Consider the following 18,214-nt stretch of genomic DNA (forward strand, 5'->3'; position numbering starts at 1 on the left):
ATATTTATTAACCCATTAAATGAGGCCCAATAAAACACAAAAGAGATTGGAACAAGGAACACTGCTCACCTCTCCCACAGGCAAGAGGGAGAGTTTTGGCGGGACAAGGGTCTTTATAGAAACATGGGGTTCCCTGAAAAAGGAAAGCAGGGAACACAATCCTGAGGTATATGAACAAAAGCAAAAACATTTTGTGTAATTATATAATCATATGCATAACCCCTGTTACACATGTAGGATTCTCACTCAAAAGACCAGTGTTTCCCTTGTGTTTTTTGTGATCTCAAAACCAATTCAATTCAATCATTTATTCACACATATAGAAAAGGTATAAAAAATCATTAACCAGTCAACCATAAGAATAACAAACATTGGTGTGTGTGTGTGTGTGTGTGTGTTTTCTCTCTCTTTTCTTTACTTCTTCTTCTGTACATGTCCTGTTTTATTTGTTGTGTTATTTGCTCCTACTGTATTTTTTGTTTGTTCCTGTTTTACTGCTTCAAGTGTAAAGCACTTTGAAATGCACAAAAAGGGGCTACTCACATCATTATTTGTAACAATAATGATAATAAGTAACAAACTGCAATTAAGCACAGAATTGACTAAAAAATGAACCAGGAAAGTGGAGAGGAAGAAGTAACACACACACAACACATGTTTGGACAAAAACAAACCCAAAAAATAAACATGTTATCACTGATTTCATTGTGTGATAAACTGAGTGTTGTAGCTAGTTGTTTTTTTTATTTTTATTATGTAATACTACAATTTGGATTACTTTACTACTACAATTTACTTTACTTTTTACTTTACTTATGTTTTTTCTGGGTGGTTGAGTGACCTGTTGATTTTTAAGTTGGACTTAAAGACAAATAGCTACTGCGCCAAGTACACATGTAACTAGTTAGTATCACATTTTGAACGCTCTGGCTTAAGAGAGCTCCAAGATACAGACAGAAATGTCAAAAATATTACAACCAGCCCTGGTCTCCCCTACCACCTGTGTGTGTTGTAAAATCCAGGTGGAGAGGACACCAGCAGAAATACAAGAATTAAAGAACCGTACCGTTTGTACACAAAGCAAAAATAAACTGTATGCAAATGTTCACAATTTCATTCAGATAGGCAGATATAACTATTTTTGTTCAGGAACTAAGTGATTAGTCAGTTTGACAGGTATAACATTCTTGTTTGTGGTCAAACTAGTGTTATTTGTACAGTAGCTATACACTTCACAATGTGCTGCATGAAAACATAAACTGAAATAATGGGGGTGGATAGTTGGATATGGGATCAGAGGGAGAACTGCAGAGGAAGATCGAAAACTGTGTTTCTGTGTTCTTTATGTTAATCTCACTCTGTCACAGTATTACTTAGATGCCCTCATCACAATTTGATTGGATTTGACTGAAGTTATATTATCTATTGATTTACTACTTTATGTTTTTTTCTGGGTGAGGCCTGTTGATTTTTAAGTTGGACTTAAAGACAAATAGCCACTACACTGAGCTTATCTAGTTTTCAATCACAAGAATAAAAAAGTGTACAAAATCTTCATTGTATCAGTATTTGCTCTCATGTTGTTGTGTCTGAGTCTGTTCTTTGAAACAGTTTCATTATTTTAGTGTCATGTAGTTTTTTCCAAGTTTTCAGCTCCAGGGGGTAGTCGTGGTTAGTGTAAAAAATGACACGGGTTTTGGTGCCCCTATCTACATAATAGTTGAAGTATTTGTTGTAGTCCTCAGTCATGAATCCATACGCATTTACCTGAGAAAAGAAAGAATTAAAGACACACCAAAGAAGTTATATCAAGGTACAGTGGTTCATGCACAAATCATAAAATGTCAAACTATTCCTTTAAGGGTCAAAAGTTTGACTTGGGGTTGAATGAGGTTATAATAGATTTTCAGTAAATGTGTGACTCTCTCTCTAATGACATATTAGGTCATATTACAAAGGTGCAGCAACTAGTTTGAATAATATTAACTTACTGTGTCACAGGTTTGTAGAGCCAGGAAGAGAGTGAATGCCCCATTGGTCGGTCTGACCATTGCCCAAAAGGTGCGATTCACATTACGAGACAGTAAGAACCTGTAGGTGACAGTTAAATATAAAATCAACTTAATGTATTAAAATGTGTTTTATAAGGAAAAAACATAATTCAGCCTCCAAAATGACCTTAAAGCCCCTGGAAACCCAAATCCACAAAAGCCTTCTAACTATGTAATTTAGGGTCTTATGTACATAATATTAAACATGTAAAAATAATTTGAAATCAGTTCCCATCCAAATTCAAAATATTCGCCTTTTAAGTTTTTGTACATTTTTGAAATTGGGGTTGAATTGGGCGGGGTTTTCTCTGGGATTTTGAACGCAATAAAGCCAAACCAATCATAAATCACCCCCTAGTGGCGGCATAACAAATACGTTCTGCTCCCGCTCGACACTCCTCTCAACTCTTCACAACTCCTCTCTACATACAGCCTTTTTTTTTGGGGGGGGGGGGGGGGGGTGTACAATCAGCGATTAGCGTTTCACCAGTTGTTTCTAGAAAACCCATCTTCTTTATTTGGACACTCAACTGAATCCTCTACTATTTGTTTCATTGCCATACATGTAGTTTTGCCATCGTTGCTATTTTTTTTCATTATTCTTTTTTTGGTTTGAATTTACGCTACATGAAAAGTTTTATCATAATAAACCACATCAAGTGAAAAGTTTGAGTGTGACCTGTTTCGCACATATCTGAGGAAATCCTGGTGCAGGACATAGAAACGACTCTCATTGTACTGCCCGCCATAGTACGTCCTCGGTCTGAGGGGAGAAAATACAAAATCTAAAGTGATTATTGAAGAATGATGTGATGGTAATAAGTTTAGTTACTACTTTGTTACCATTTAGTCATGTCATATTTACGTATAAGCACTGGACAGTACATCGTTGCAGACGTCATAGGAAATTTGGATGTGTATTAGTGTGTACTTGCCGCTTGTTCTTGTAGGGACCAGCTTCAATCCTTTCTCCTTTCAGAAGACCCTGGAGCCAGTTGTAATCCCTCATCCCCTCGGGAATCATCACATGCTTTATACCCTGTCAAAAGGAGAACAGGGTTCCTACACATTTGAAATGTCCAAATTCCATACTTTTTCCAGACCCCAATTTAAAGACTTCTTGGTAAAAAAATTCAAATAATTTGTAATATTTGAGTAAATAGATGTGCATAATATAAAAAAGCATGTAATTAATCATTTGTTTTCATTATTCTGAATGTGTATGCCATTATGTAACCAAATCATTTCGAGGAGATTGTAGCTATACAATTGTACAAAATAATGAACCCAAATAACTTCAGATAAGACCAAAACCAGGTGATAAATATATTTCCAGACAATAGTTTCCATTTTCCATACATTTCCCGACCTGGAAATGTATAAAATCAAATGTCATACTTTTCCATACTTTCCATACTTGCGTAGGAACCCTGGGAGAAGGAGGACTGATGAGTGTGTGTTTGGAGCATGTTTAAACAATCCCCGTATTAACACCTTTGACGTGTGAGTTTCAGTACCTCATCGTTAGGAATAGATGTGTATCCGTATTTCTTGAGCAAGTACAGTGATGTAGTGATGGAGTGGGCTGTGTGGACATACACCGATGTCTTGTTCCCTACGTCCTCCTCGTAACCTTTGATGATGGCGCCATTCATCCTGCCACACAAACACATCCACATGTCTTTCATGACCCGCTTTTAAACTGAAAAGTACCCAGAACTAAATGGTTCCTGTGGCCCGCTGTGTTTCCTCCGAGGCCCAAAATCCTGGGGAGATTATGCAAATCACTAGGCCTAAATGTAGCCTACTAGTCTTAAAATTACACATACAAGGTCATTTTTTTTTCTCCCACAATGTTGTGAATATGGCTATATTATATTAATTTTTTATTTATATCTGGTGGAAAAAAAATCTAAGAAATCCACGCTAAAAAAAACTAAACAGTGGGCTTGCAGCTGGAATTGAATATACCGCCGGGTAAAAGAAATGAGTGCTCATCCAATCGGAAATGTTCAGGATACCACGCCCACATAGTTCCTGAACCTTTCGAAAGTACCTGCCCCCGACCAGGGCCCTGTTCCAGAAAGCGGGATTAGTGGAAACTCAGAGTATGTTGAGACTGAGATGACGGAAACTCTGAGTTTCCCGTTTCAGAGAGCCGGATCAGCGTAATGCTGAGTCAGTCAATATCATCATATAACATATAACATGTGCTGTGAAGCAAACCCGCTCCCTGGCAGGTTTGATCCATGATGAAAGAAAGATACCGTTTCACCACACATTGTGGATAGGCTGTAATTCATTATCATCATTTATTTTTTGTTTCTTCACCGACGGCAGCTTTTTAAAAGTATTTCTTTTATACTTACATACAGTTTTTTTTGCATCGGGACAGTGAACACATCAGCAAGACATCGGCTCGTACAGTTCAGCGTTGTCAGGTACCGGCAATGAGGAGGGAGCACACAGCTCACTCTGAGCTTTAAAACCTCTCCTCTGTCTCTGATGTCACAGAATCTACATTCATCTTTCAGACTACACTTAACACATAGCACAGTAACATAGCAGCATTATACAGTAAATGGCACAAAAAGGGCTGTATTTAAAATTAACTTTCATGTTTCAATGCACAGTGTTAATTTTTTAAAAAGACATTTAGGTCAGCCCACTGAAACAAAACCTGCTGGCATTCAACATCACATTGAACAAACTCATGGAAGTTAATACCCAGTTAACACACAATTATTATAATATGGGACTTTCCCTCTAACAACATGACACTCACAGTCACTCATAAGTGTAAACACTGGGCCACATCAACAAGTCTGGCTCTGCTGTACTGCTGCCATGTCTGCATCAGAGCGATGAAATGAAACGGAGAAGATGAAGATCACATGAGATGAGGTGACACAGACAACTGACCGCATAACCTGCCAACACACGTGTTGTTCTCCTATTGGCAGATGGTTTAAAGGTGTACAGAAAAGAAAATTGAATTTGAGCCCACTTTGGGTCATAAAATTAATGTGATAACTCATCTTTCAGACGATGTAGGTCAAACTTTGTGCAAAATTCTATTTTTGAGTAAATCCGGGATGAAAGTGTGTATTTTTTTTTCCGCATTGGATAATGCAGGCACACGGATTATACGTCAGCCTGTACACGATTCACCAGCCACTGATATTGGATCCGTCATCCGTCATTCAAACGTCTGAGACACGCACACACACACGGAGCTCGGGCTCGCCCCAAACTTTGAATATCCCGCCCGCTCGATAACGACCAATCAAATTCGTTTTCCTTACTCGGGTAAACTCGTGTTGCAGCTCGTGACAACTCGGCGCGACAAACAGCGGCCATTTCTGTACACCTTTAAGGTTTTCCCAGGGAGCTCCACCACACTAGCCTCGTAAACCAGCCTCTCGCGGAAGTGCATTTCATTTCATTCCGAGGGAGAGTCTGGCCTCATCCCCATTCTAAGCGTTTGGACTGAAACCCTCAGAAGACCGAGCCAATCAGCGTCGCCCGCTGTGATTGACACAGCACGTTGGCCAATCAGGGACCGACTGGTGCAAAGCCCCGTCACTACACCAACTTGCTGATTGGCTGAATGGGGTTGTCTGTCAACGCTACTACCAAAGATATTAAACCGTCTTTGCTACTACTCCCGCCCAGCTCCCGCCCACCCCAAACGCTTGCAGGGGGGATGAGGCCAGACTCTCCCGAGAAATGAAATGAAATGCATTTCCGCGAGAGGCTGGTTTACGAGGCTGCCACCACACCACCACACCCATAGTGACTGTGATAAAGGCAGAACAAATTAAACCAAACCCATCCTTAAAAACTTGTTTAACTTGTGTAACCGCGTGGTTATTTGTTGTGTGAATATATGCTGTGTTCTCCTTCTGTGTCCCTCAGTCTTTGATGCTGCAGCAGGTCTGGCGCATCGCGTCAGGTGTGTGGTCACGCCCCTTACCGGCACCTGTTTGTCCCCACCACAAAATTAACTTAACATTATCCTAATGAAGAATGGCGAAAAAACGTTGATAAACTATGACAAAATAGGCAGCCGAAACAGTGTGCACGGCGCAGAGCTTCTGCCGGAGCCAACTCCCAACAATGTAGTTTCGATTAAAGAGTTCTCACAGCCGGAGCGGGCGCTGTGCGCATCCTCGCAGGCGCTTGGCTGGTTACACAGGGAGCTGCTTCTCTCTCTCTCCGCGCCGGTAAAACATCGACTCCACTCGTCTGTACTCGGTTTTCCACACACACAGGTCTGTCTCTAGCTCTGTATGGATGTGTGTGTGTGTCTCGTGTGCAGACGCAACTGACAAATATTTATAGACGGACGAGCAACAACTTCATTACCGGTAATCATCATTTTATTTTGAAAATTGACCGGATTCTCTCGCCTTTTCTGTGCCCGACTTCCTGTCTGGTACGATCCGGCTCGCGTGAAAAATAGAACAGACTGAAGGGCAGCCTCCACGCGGGGTCGATTGTACCGGATGAGACAGCACCCGATATGCTTAATGTTTGGGTGCAAAGTCACTGTTAACGAAATCAACATCTAATCTGTCCCTTCAAAATAAAGTTTGTAACGTGTCTGTTTGAAGCAGCTGCTTCCTCATCACTAAACCTGAGCAACCATCCGATCCTTCCTCACTCATGTCGTGACGACGGGACAAAGTCTTTTGGACATATATTGTATATTCTGTGTTTTTTCCTCTCTATAAGAGGAGAGAACGTTTCAGTTTTTGCCGGTTGGCAATCATCTGGTGTGCACCCGCTGTTTCTCTGTTTCTCACTCACTCTCGATGCGCATTATAAAAAAATAAAAAGGAAAAAACACAGATTCGCAAATTGAAATGACCTAGGCTACTGTAGTATAGTCTAACAATCTAACAACCAGCTTGTCATGCCCCACCTGTCACGTCTCTAAGCACAACTACGGGCTTCTTCTTCTTTTCTTTTCTTTTTTTGCTGCGGTCCGGCGGAGAATTTAAAAAAAAAAAATGCTCGTGAGTCCGGCCGCATCGGGTCCAGGGTCCAGGCTTCAACACTGGTCGGACCTGGTCGGACCTTTGCTCATTTATTTGCTCAAACTTGGAGCCAGAGAACGGTAGTCTATGAGACGGTCTGGGAAACGGTGTCAGGTGCGGTGCTGTGGGGGGGGGGGCATATGGTCATTGTCCCCACCACTTTTCAAAGTAAACTGACGCCCTTGGACCAGGCTACAGCCCGCCATGCAGGTAAACAGTGCCACAAGTCTTACGTTATTAGGGCCACGGGCAATCGCACCGGGCACTGGTCCCAACAGCTATGAAATAGCTGCAAAGTATTGTTGGTGTTTTAAGTTGAGGCCAGGTTTGGTAGTCGGGGGGCGGGCGGGGGGGGTCTTGGGTCCATTGTTATGCCCCTCTGGGCCAACGAAAGTTCTGGGGCACAACAGTATTGTTTAAATAAGCACAAGGTTTGGCAACCATGAATAAACAGAAAAGGAGAAGGGAGCCCAACTGGAGAACAGGCTGAGGCTTACCGGTTGGAGGAGGGGTCGACGGGAAAGTGACGTCCAAAAGAAAGAGGAGAGCACCCCGCTCACACAGCAAAAACGTGATGTGCACACAAAGAAAATCTTGAAAGGGGATCACACACACACAAGGGATCACCACCACCCAGGGCAGAGGTCGGCAACCTGCGGCTAGTTTTTTTCGTTGTAATAGTTATTTCTTTGGACATTGAGGTGCTATTGTGACATTAAAGGGACAACGAGGAGTTTCTCCATCGGCAGAACGAAAAATTCTGCGACAATAAAAAAGTCTCATATTAATGTGGATGAATCTACGTTACCCACACTTGTTAATGGGTCCATTTTCGATAAATATATCGTTTTGTCTTTATTGTTATTTTGTTATTATTAGTAGTGGTGAAAATGCTGGGCGAGCCGACCAGCGTTTCCTTACTTTCGGTTTCGCTGACGCTGCCCGGCGGGTCATGAGAATAACGCCGCCGAATCGCCGTTTATGGTCGGAACTACGATGGTATGTGATCGTCTTCGAACCTCTGACTTTACTTCTTGATGAATGAAAACATTCTTGGCAAGATATCCGTCTTGCGCCAGTCCAAGAATTTCACAGTGCGCATGGAGGCTCATGGTAAATGTAGTGTGAAAACACTTCGCTTTCAAAAACTCCTCGTTGTCCCTTTAAAATAAAACTTGTTTTAATATTTTGTCAATCAAAATATGCATCACATCAGGTTTTTTCCACCATGAACTACATCAAAAGTAAACATCGCTCGCACCTCACACTAGAAATCACATTAACCAGGTGAGAGAAATAATTTAATTACCTATTATTTTGGAAATATAGTGTATTTATTGAATATATAGATTTATTTCTGTCTTAGCTTTTCCATAACAATAATAATAACTAGAAAAAGCATTTCCAAGAATGGAAATGGTGTGAATGCTGAAAGCAGCTGAACGCTGTTGCAGAATTAGCAAATAGTGCAAGCAGTGACTGATCACCATACAAATGTTTGATCGAGGTGGGAATCGAACCCACAACCTCATGGTCAATAGACTTTCACTCTGCCTCTAGGCCACAGTGTACACACAGTTGCAAAGACTGTTGTCTGTTGATGAGCTGCACTCTGTCTCACTCTGAAGTTAACGAGCCCAAAGCTGCACCTGTTGGAAACACTGTCAACACCAAGAAAGCTTGAGAGTCAAGCTTGAATGACTTACAGTGAAAATTTCTGTGAATTTCAGGCTGAGAGCAGCAGTTTCAACATGAAGCAAGTTATCAGAAGTCAACAGAGGACGACTGGGAAAATAATTCACTATAATTGTTGTTGAGGCAAGATTTGAACCAGGAATCGAACCCCCAACCTCATGATCACTAAACCTTTACTCTGCCGCTTCGCCACAGAGAGCACAGACATAAGCATGTTGCCATTGTAATGTGATGATGTGCTGCAAACGGTGGCAGTAGCAATTGACGCGTCTCTTAACGAACACCTGTAACCAATTGAGGGTGGGGGAGGGGAGCAGAATTCAACATCACATAACAAGATTGCTCAGCCTGGATTCGAACTAGTGACCTTGGGGTTGGCAAGCGGCCACCTTACCAACTGGACTACAGACAGAGTTGTGGAGAAGTTACAAAGTTGAGCTCCTTCTCCTGCTGCTGTGAAAAAAATGCATTGGGCTGAATGAGAGCAGAGGGCTCCCTGGCTGCATTTAAAAAATATTTTAAATTATTATCTAAGTCTCTTTGCATTTTTGACCAGAATTTTAGCCAGAACACAAGTGTGGCTACAAAACTGGAGAAAATAATTTGTCTAGAGTTTAATTTGCAGAAAAAGTTAAATATTTTAAAAAGTATAAATAGTTAAAAAGAGAAAAGTAATGCCGATAAAGTTCAAAAAAAGCTGCACGTTTTGATATATGAATTGTTGAAATAGCACAAAGTATGAAGGACTAGAAGAAGACCGTAAAAAGGCGGAAGAAAATGGCCGAACAGAAGAACAATAGTGTGAATGCTTTCAGCATTCACACTAATAATAACAGGTAATATAGTCCTCTAGGTAATATAGTCCTCTCTCTCTCTCTCTCTCTCTCTCTCTCTCTCTCTCTCTCACACACACACACACACACACACGCCACACCTGCAAACTCAAAAGCGGTGAAAAAGGTGTCAAACTAAATCCCAGTGGGGGGGGTCGGTGGGTACTCCCCCAAGAAAAAATGTGTGATTTTAACACGTAAATTAAGCATTCTGGTGTATTCTGAGAAGAAAATAAAGGCAAAATACAACATTTGCTTTAGATAGAAAAGCACATTTAGTACTGACTGAGGTTCCTTGTAATGGCAAGAATGGCTGGAGTGTATGAAACTGGTCGAGTGGGAAGCTGTGGCTGGTGAGCAAAAACAAAGCACTTTTGGCCTGGACCAGGGCCAGTTTCCTCTGCTTCACCATAGGCCTTCAGGCCACACCTTCCTGTTCCACCACTTCTGCCCTCTCATCTGTATCTTGATAGCTGTACTGTCAGATATATGAAAGGAGGCCCCACATGCTTGAGCTTATATTGACTTAGTAGTGTCTAGTGTTTCTGTTTGAGTTAGCCATGTTCACCATGTTCTCCGTGGTCTCCATCTTTCTTACCGAAAAACATAATCATGGGAATCAATCTCTTTTCCCATCTTAGAGCCATTGAGGATCCCCCCAGTTGCCACCACAGCGCAGCGCACACAGCCATCACCACCTGGCTTTGGGGAGAGTAGAGGCTCCTTTGGCTTTGGGATCAGCTTCACTGAAGACATTACCTCTGCAAAACAAGAAACACAGCATGACAGATGCTAAAATGCTTAGCTTGTGTCAGCTAATGTGTTGTATGATGAATGATGTATTTTGTACACATTTGTACATTCATAAATGCTATGCAACATTACTTGCAACAATCCTTGCAGACACAACATGTTCCAAAGATCTGGAAGGATGCTGTAGTGGCCCCAGTTCCCAAATCTAGTGGCCCTAAAATTTTTAATGATCTTAGACTGGTTGCTTTGACCTCAGGTGGGAAATCTTAAAAATCACTGAAAATGAACTTGACCCCATGCAGTTCGCCTACAGGCCACGCAAGGGAGTAGAGGATGCCACAGCCACCTTGCTTCATCTGCTCTAAGCATCTGGAGGGAAGTGGATCTCATGCTTGAATCCTTTTTATTGACTTTTCATCTGCTTTTAAAGGGACAACGAGGAGTTTTGGAAAAGCGAAGCGTTTTCACACTACATTTATGAGCCTCCGTGCACACCGTAGAATTCTTCGACCGGCGCAAGACAGACTCATGTTTTCATTCATCAAGAATTAAAGCAGAAGTAAGCGATCCGGTCGTTTTGGCTAATGCTGTGTTCCAGGCAGGCTTTTGAAACCGTAAATTACAGCTTCAAGTCACAACTTACGACTTTGTAGCGTTCCAGGCAACCCACTCGTGTTTTTCCGACCTGTTTTACCGGTGAAAGTGCACTATAACGGCCACTCGTAACTTCCGACCCGTGAACTCGTACCAGATCGAACTGGTACGACTTCACAGGTCGGAAAAACACGAGTTACCGCACCATAACAGTCCTTGTCCCTACGTCACCACATTCACGGCATCCCTTGGCTGCACACACAGCCCTTCATGCCGTTCTCTCTCCTCATTGGATAAAAACTGTAGGATACGAGAAATGTTTTCTCCTCGGCTCAGAGCAGAGCGACAGACAGACCCGTGTTTCGGTCCAAACACTATGTAAGTGATTGCTGTCGTAAGATATAACTATTTAAGACTTATATTAACACAAATATATCACTTACTTCTGCTTTAAAGTCAGAGGTTCAAAGAGGTTCAGTTACCGTCGTAGTCCCGACCATGAACGGCAATACGGCGGCGTTATTCTCATGAGCGTCCGCGAAACTGAAAGTAAGGAAACGCTGGTCGGCTAGCCCAGCATTTCCACCATTAATTAAAATTACAAAATAACAATAGAGACAAAACGATATATTTATCTAATTTGTTTCTTGTTTTATGTGTATGTGTTCTTTTCAATGTCCTGTTTCTGATTCTGATCGTTTTCTGTTGCTTGTCTGACTCTTGACTGTAAAACTAGTTTACCCCCTGGGTTTTTCCGCCTTTTGTGTTTTTTTCTTCCTTAATACCTTAAGATCGGCTGCACCAGTCACCTGATAGTGATAAAGGGATACTCGGACATGGGTTCATTGCTTCCTCTTAATCAATATCACATTTTTTATCTCAGCTCAGTCCGTGTGTGTAACACCCACCGTCATATTTGAACTCCATAAAACCAAAGGGATTGTTAAAATGTGAAAGTCGGTTCCACTCGCTCATGTTGATGTTGTCTTTGTGTAGAAACAAGCGAATGTTGGGGAGGAAAGCCTTCTTGAAGCTCTCATCCTGAGAGTTTCGCAGAGACTCAGCACAAGTCTGAAAACATGAGATAAAATACCAGATAATGAAAAATTTTAAAAAGAAAAAAGAACGCAGGATATGGAATTTAATCCACGTCACTCCCTGAGCAAACAGGAGATTCCAGTAATCGCCCAGGTGAATACAGCTTGTGTTGTTAACCACTCAAATGTAAGTAATTAATTGTGATTAAAAGTGATACTGGGCAAGCATTAAAAACAAAAGTTCATAGCAGGTCATACAGATCAGAGCAAAGATATTGTCAGCCATGTTAACCCAGTCTATTTCAAAAAACTATTTGAAGATGCTTACTGTCTGTCTAGGTGGGGCGTCTTGGTTATAGACTTCCTCAAAGTCCCAACGAGGATACTTTGTGAAGTTTTTTCTGTAGAGTATGGGCATGGGGGTCTCAGCCTCAGTTGCAGGTGGTGTGGTGGTTTTAACCCGAGTTATGTTTAGCTTCGTCACCCAATCTGTAACGTCACTCTCGGTGTGTTTTCCTGAATATGCCGTGCTGTTAAAAATGCAAATGTGACAGAAGAGCAACAGAATTAGCAAGTCACTTTAGGAGGCTTCAATTTGAAGAAAAAAAAAAAAAGGTAGACCTAAATGTGCTGCTATACTTAACTTTAGGGTCAATAATAATAATAAACTTTATTTGTTTAGCACCTCTCAAAATACAGTTACAAAGTGCTTTACAGATCAAGTAAAAATAACACAGTCATCAAAAACATTCAGAAAAACATAAAACCAAAAACCTGAGTATACCAGAATGAATACCAGGGTTAAGGTTAAAAATTAATGTAATTAATACAGAGGGAACTGTAAAATATATTGAAGTATTTTCTTGTTATTCTTCCTGTTTCTCAGTGAACAAAATTCAAATACAACTTACCTGCTTTTTGATAAATATTCCCATGACAAAATTAAAAGTACACTGGTGACACACATCACAATCACCAGCGAAAAAGTCCTGTAATTTCCACCTGCCATCCCTCTGGTTTGGACTCTTTGCTGCTCAGTTAGAAAAAAAAAGTGTGTTTTACTTTCTCTAGATGGGATAGATGTGCCCAGGTAGGAGAGCCGCCTGCAGTATATTACGTCAGCACAGTTGACTGGCTATGAGGTGACTGACAAGAGTACACACACAATAGAAACCTAATAGCAACACACAAACACATTCTTGATAGTAGGTGTGGAAGTTTATTGCACAACTGAGTGGAAATAATCCAATAACTTTGCAGGGGTTCAAACCTGTTTCACATTTAGTGACGGTAAAGTTGAGTTAAAAAAAAAAGTTTGATGTTAAATTAACATTTTATAATGATATAAAACTAAAAGACACAGCAACAGTCCTTTATCTCTTTGTCCTTATTTGTATATTTGAAGCTATAAAGTCCTGCTCTGGTCAGATGTTTCCTTTGGTCTTCAGGTGGACTGCAGTTTGAATAACAGGGGCTGGAAGCAAAAAGAAAGGGAAAAAAAGAAAAAAGAACCACAACAACAACAAAAACAACAACAACAACAAAAACAACAAAATAGGAACACAAATAAAAGTTGCTGTTTGGTGGATTGTACAGCTATGATGTGAAATCCCGGAGAGGTCCTTCAGTTACGCTCACAGATAATAGAGCAGCACAGTCTGATGGTGGATGGCAACGCAAAAGAGCAGAGTCAGAGAGCAGTCTCAGATGGAGTAGAGTTTGAGCTGGTCCTCCATGTCTCCTGCCGTCACCTCCCCAAACGTCTCCTTGTTGTCTTGAAGCAGCTGGAAGATGGCGGCCAGCTGCTCCCGTTGCACCCTGCGAAAGTGAATATCAAATAAATACTGATAAGTTAAAAAAATATATATGTAAAAAAAAAAAAAAAAAACTAAAAGGAAATCTCATGAAATGCAGAACAATTCCTTGAAAATTTAAGAACAACCTCCTTATCAAACCTCCTAAAAGAAGTTGTTATTTATTACCTAGGCGAAATTGATCTCATGTATAATAATGATAATAATTTATTGCTGCAAGGGTGGACACAAGTGCACCATTATAATAAAGTGAGTACAAGAGATCAATAGTGTTCAGTTTTTATAGTTTTTTACACAAATCATTATCTTCATCACCATTGTTGTAATGTCACAAACAATAAAGACAAGCTAGACTCGAGGAGACAGACACGACACAGGGGACAGGACAAGACTTATAAAAGTCGATCATTCACATATGCAGAGAAAAAAAGACAAGCAAAATAAATGATGCGGATACAGATAATGCTGCATGACTAGCAACGACTGTTTTAAACTTGACATGTGTCATACTAAAGCATAACTATGAGGGTTTTATCTTCTTGATCTTTTATCTATCTCTGACTATCCATGTTTTTGGAGTCACTGCTTTGTCAGCAGCAGGTCCCAGTGTTGTGTTACAATGACTCCTTGTGGCCGAACAGCAGCAGGTCATCAGGGGATTAACTAACACTTATCTGTCAGAGGTGACGACTGGAGACACAATCGACACCTGCTGTGACACCTGTGAATCACACATCTAATGTGGAATAATATGGGTAGGTAAGTGGGATCAGGTAAGCAGCACTGCACAGTCAGTTACACCAGTCGCTTCGTGGCCACTTGAGGATAAACGAGCAGATGAGGCCAGAACTGTAAAAGCAAATTGGCCTGAGACAAACAGCGTTGATGAGGTTTGCATTAAATGGCCAGAAAGTGACTCCCCTGAGACAGACGGGTGAGAATAACTCATACTTTACCACGTATTTGCTCCTTTTTCAGGCTCACAGACAGTTAAAGTGTGTATTGGAGTGTATCCTGCAATGATAAGAGCAGGGTATTCACAAAAATTATAGGCTAGAATAACTAATATACTACCTTAACTCTCTCCTCTATTCCTTGTTGTTTCTTTTTAATACCAGCAGCAACCAAACTGTTCGAGTCTCGTGTGATTCATCCTTCAGCTAATGCCTGGCAGAGACTCAATCTCGCCTTACTCAGTCTCGCCTAAAGCCGAGGGGTGATACAGCAGCTAATCGTGTACGGCTGCGACTGAACTGCCAACGACACACAAGCACACGTGAAGACAGCGTAGGGAAGGCGAGAGGGAGGAAGACAACAAGTTGACATTGGACAGAAAGCAGAACAGAAGCAGAACAGACACAATGCAACTTCATAGAAATTAATCAAAACATTTGACCAATTTTGTGACAAAGCATCTTTAGTTCTTTTATGAAGGACTCTGGGTAAACAGAGGGATATTGAGCTAAATGGAAAGTCCAGTAAGCACAAGTTAATGTGTCCAACTCTGGGAATTTTTACTATACCCCACCCTTTATTTGGTGGCTACTTTTTTCAATAAGACACCTTTTTATAAATGGTTTTATCAGCTGTTATGAATCTTTTTGAAGCCATTATTAAGAACAACTGTTGTGTTCTTATCAATTCGTATCAATAAACCCTTTATAAAGAGTCTTGTCAGGAAGTTGTCCTCATTTTGTTACTGACCTCTGCTCGTCCTCCAGCTCATCTTTGGACATCATCATTTCCATGTGGTGGGATCGTGCCTTTCCGGGGACATACTTCAAGGAATTGTTTGCATTTGATTCCAGCTTATCTGATGAAATGAGACAAACAATGATTAAAAACCAACACGAAACCCCCCCCCCCACATACATATGAAGTATAAATTCAAATATGTAACTCACAACTCTTTCAAAGTGGGTAAAAGTGCTCACCGTTGGTCCCTGGGCTCTCTGTGGCTCCTTCGGTCTGGGGGTAAGAAAAAGCACACTTTAGGAGTTCCTTCCCAGAGACCCCAATGAATGACCTACGGACCCTCCCTGGTGACGCCTTGGATGATGAATCTAGCTCTAAGCTCATATGCCTAGATCCAGGCCTGGGGATGGACAGGCTGGATGGGGAGGAGCAGCGCACAACTGGTGTTGCCAGTTCTTCAGTGTGAGGTTGCGGATGTGCCTCCTCCTGTCGGAGAATTAAGGGGTCAGATGAGGGGCATCACACCATCACTTTGCAGTCCACCTTTTACCTCTCACATATCTGTGCGTCTACGTGCTCTGCAGCCAGGCTGGATTAGAAACTGCTGTGCGGATATTTAGTTCCAAACAAATCGATTTAACTCTGTGTGTTACCTTAACTCATCACCCTTCCTGGATGCTGGATGTGGATCAGGCCTTCAATTCACACCAATGCTACTCATGGGAGAGGCAAGGTTATCATCACAAACTTTTACTATCTGTCCAGGCCGGCTGAATAAAAACCTAGTCTATGTTTAAGGTAGACTAGAGACGGGCCTAGGAGTGGTGTGTTTAGATTTAGGTGGTCAATCCTGGCAGCTTTCTATAACCCTTCGTTACCTTTTAGAAATTTAAGTCAAGCCATGTTCACTCTATTTATCTACACCAATTAACACTGAAGGACAAAACAATGGGCAACCTATGATATCCTCCCTGTGTTGCCCTCTTTCTAACATACAAGATACTACAACATTGTTTTGAATACCGGTAAGTATAGAATCGCCTCCTTTTCAATTTTAATGCTTGATTACAATCCAAGCAGTCAAACTGTCCTGCAGGATTATAACGCTTAAGGGACTATTTTTCACACCTTTATTTATACTGAGGTGAAGGATTTGAAGGCTTCTGTCACAACTGATCGGTCAGTGTAAAACAAACTGTTAGCTAAGTGGGAGGGATAGTCAGATTAACTGAGACTTGTGTAACAAAAGAGGGGTTTGACAGGGCATGACAAAATAAACCATGACTCCAGGGCGTGTGTGAAACTGTATAACAGGTAGATCTAGAGTGACTTACTGACTGCACAGATTTCACTACATCCCAGTGATCGTGTGAGCTCCCGCTGATCTCGCACCAGTCCTCCGCCGTCTTCTTTTTCTTCTTATCCGGTAAATAGCCATTCTGCCTCGGCCCCGACTGATCTAATCCTGCGGCGGAACCGAAATAGCTCCGTGCGTCGTTTGCGAAGTCGGCTGCGGGCGAAGAGCTGCTGAACACCGACGTTGCGACCACAATGGCGAGAAGCGTGAAGATAATAGCTGATAATACAAAAGTTAGATCCATGGTTGTGGAGCCGTGTGTAGGCTATGTCTCTGTGTGTGTACGTGTAAATCCCGACTCGCTTTGTCTCTGCTGTTCCTCCGTCTGTTCACCTGAGTCAAATGCATTCACTCGCTCGCTCGCTCACTCAGCCATCCTTGTAATAATCCCCACCACAAATCAACTTTAACGGGCAGCGTTTACGGGATATGCTACAATCTCCTCTCCCAGGTGGACGTCACATCCTCCGGACCCGCCTACCCCACCCCACCCCCGCCTCATGGTCTAAGTTACCCCCGCCCCCGCCGTCATATCCCCAGTCTACCTGGACAACAGCAGCGTCGGTCGGTCAGGTGCGCTGGCACGGAGCGGTGCAACGTGCTCGGCTCTTTACTTTACTTTTCACCCGGTAATCGCATCGACGGCGGGTGAACGAACGGCACCAAGCGGGAGATGGAAATGGTTTCTGACAGGACCCGATAAGAGCCAGGCAGGGGTTTAATTATACAGCCTGTCAGAGCAGGAGGAGAAAGGGGTGTTCTTCTCACCCAGGACGACTCACCTTGCCAGCTCAGTCTGAAACCTGGGACAATAAACAACCAACAGAAGATTTGGACTCAAAATTCTGTGATTGTCTGGTAACCAGGCAACTGGCGCCTGAGGTCACGGCCGCCATCTTTGTAGGCTACGAGTTCTCACCTTGGCAACTAAATCTTTTCAAAGTTTTTAGTTATATATTATCAAAAAAAAAACTCCCAAATTAACCTTTACTGTAAAAATGACTGTTTGGAAATCACTTTGTATAATATCTATCTACACCCTACACTGGCTAAACCTAACTAAACCAACTGACAAAGCTAATGTTAGTTTGCAACAGCATAGTTTTCACTCAAAAATATGGACAACAGAACATACGCGTTGTGCATGAATAATTACAGTTTGAATATATATATTAAAGCAGAAGTAAGCGATCCGGTCGTTTTGGCTAATGCTGCGTTCCAGGCAGGCTTTTGAAACCGTAAATTACAGCTTCAAGTCACAACTTACGATTTTGTAGCGTTCCAGGCAACCCACCCGTGTTTTTCCGACCTGTTTTACCGGTGAAAGTGCACTATAACGGCCA

The 18,214-nt window shown here is 41.9% G+C and overlaps 2 protein-coding genes across 3 annotated transcripts; both read right to left on the bottom strand.

Annotated features, from left to right (window-relative positions):
- Positions 1-1,575: 1,575 nt before the first annotated feature.
- On the bottom strand, positions 1,576-12,940 carry LOC311003176 (alpha-N-acetylgalactosaminide alpha-2,6-sialyltransferase 1-like; the record flags this gene model as incomplete). Its single annotated transcript, XM_083994861.1, has 9 exons — positions 1,576-1,767; positions 1,992-2,091; positions 2,731-2,814; positions 2,987-3,090; positions 3,569-3,707; positions 10,220-10,382; positions 11,877-12,039; positions 12,334-12,435; positions 12,917-12,940. The coding sequence occupies 9 exons, from the start codon at positions 12,938-12,940 to the stop codon at positions 1,576-1,578; spliced, it is 1,071 nt and encodes a 356-aa protein (XP_083850987.1).
- Positions 12,941-13,230: 290 nt separating this feature from the next.
- mxra7 (matrix-remodelling associated 7) lies at positions 13,231-17,314 on the bottom strand. 2 transcript variants are annotated; one of them, XM_083993647.1, is made up of 4 exons: positions 16,849-17,314; positions 15,754-15,787; positions 15,524-15,632; positions 13,231-13,823 (listed from the first exon to the last, which is right to left on the bottom strand). In XM_083993647.1, exons 1-4 carry the CDS (start codon positions 17,113-17,115, stop codon positions 13,709-13,711), a joined length of 525 nt encoding a protein of 174 aa, XP_083849773.1. In that variant the 5' UTR covers positions 17,116-17,314; the 3' UTR covers positions 13,231-13,708. The 2 variants fall into 2 exon arrangements, with proteins under 2 accessions (XP_083849773.1, XP_083849772.1); XM_083993646.1 differs by having other exon boundaries at positions 15,754-16,000.
- Positions 17,315-18,214: the final 900 nt, after the last annotated feature.

The sequence above is a fragment of the Trachurus trachurus genome (genome assembly GCF_905171665.1).
Source record: "Trachurus trachurus genome assembly, chromosome: 19".
NCBI lineage: Eukaryota > Metazoa > Chordata > Actinopteri > Carangiformes > Carangidae > Trachurus > Trachurus trachurus.

Bases quoted from the DNA above. Each gene is read 5' to 3' on its own strand.
- mxra7 (XM_083993646.1), bottom strand. From the start codon at position 17,115: ATGGATCTAACTTTTGTATTATCAGCTATTATCTTCACGCTTCTCGCC. The intron at 16,001-16,848 runs GTAAGTCACTCT...ATTCTCCGACAG, and splicing joins TAGTGAAATCTGTGCAGTCA to GAGGAGGCACATCCGCAACC. The intron at 13,824-15,523 runs GTCAGTAACAAA...TCACTTTCGCAG, and splicing joins GAGCTGGAGGACGAGCAGAG to GGTGCAACGGGAGCAGCTGG.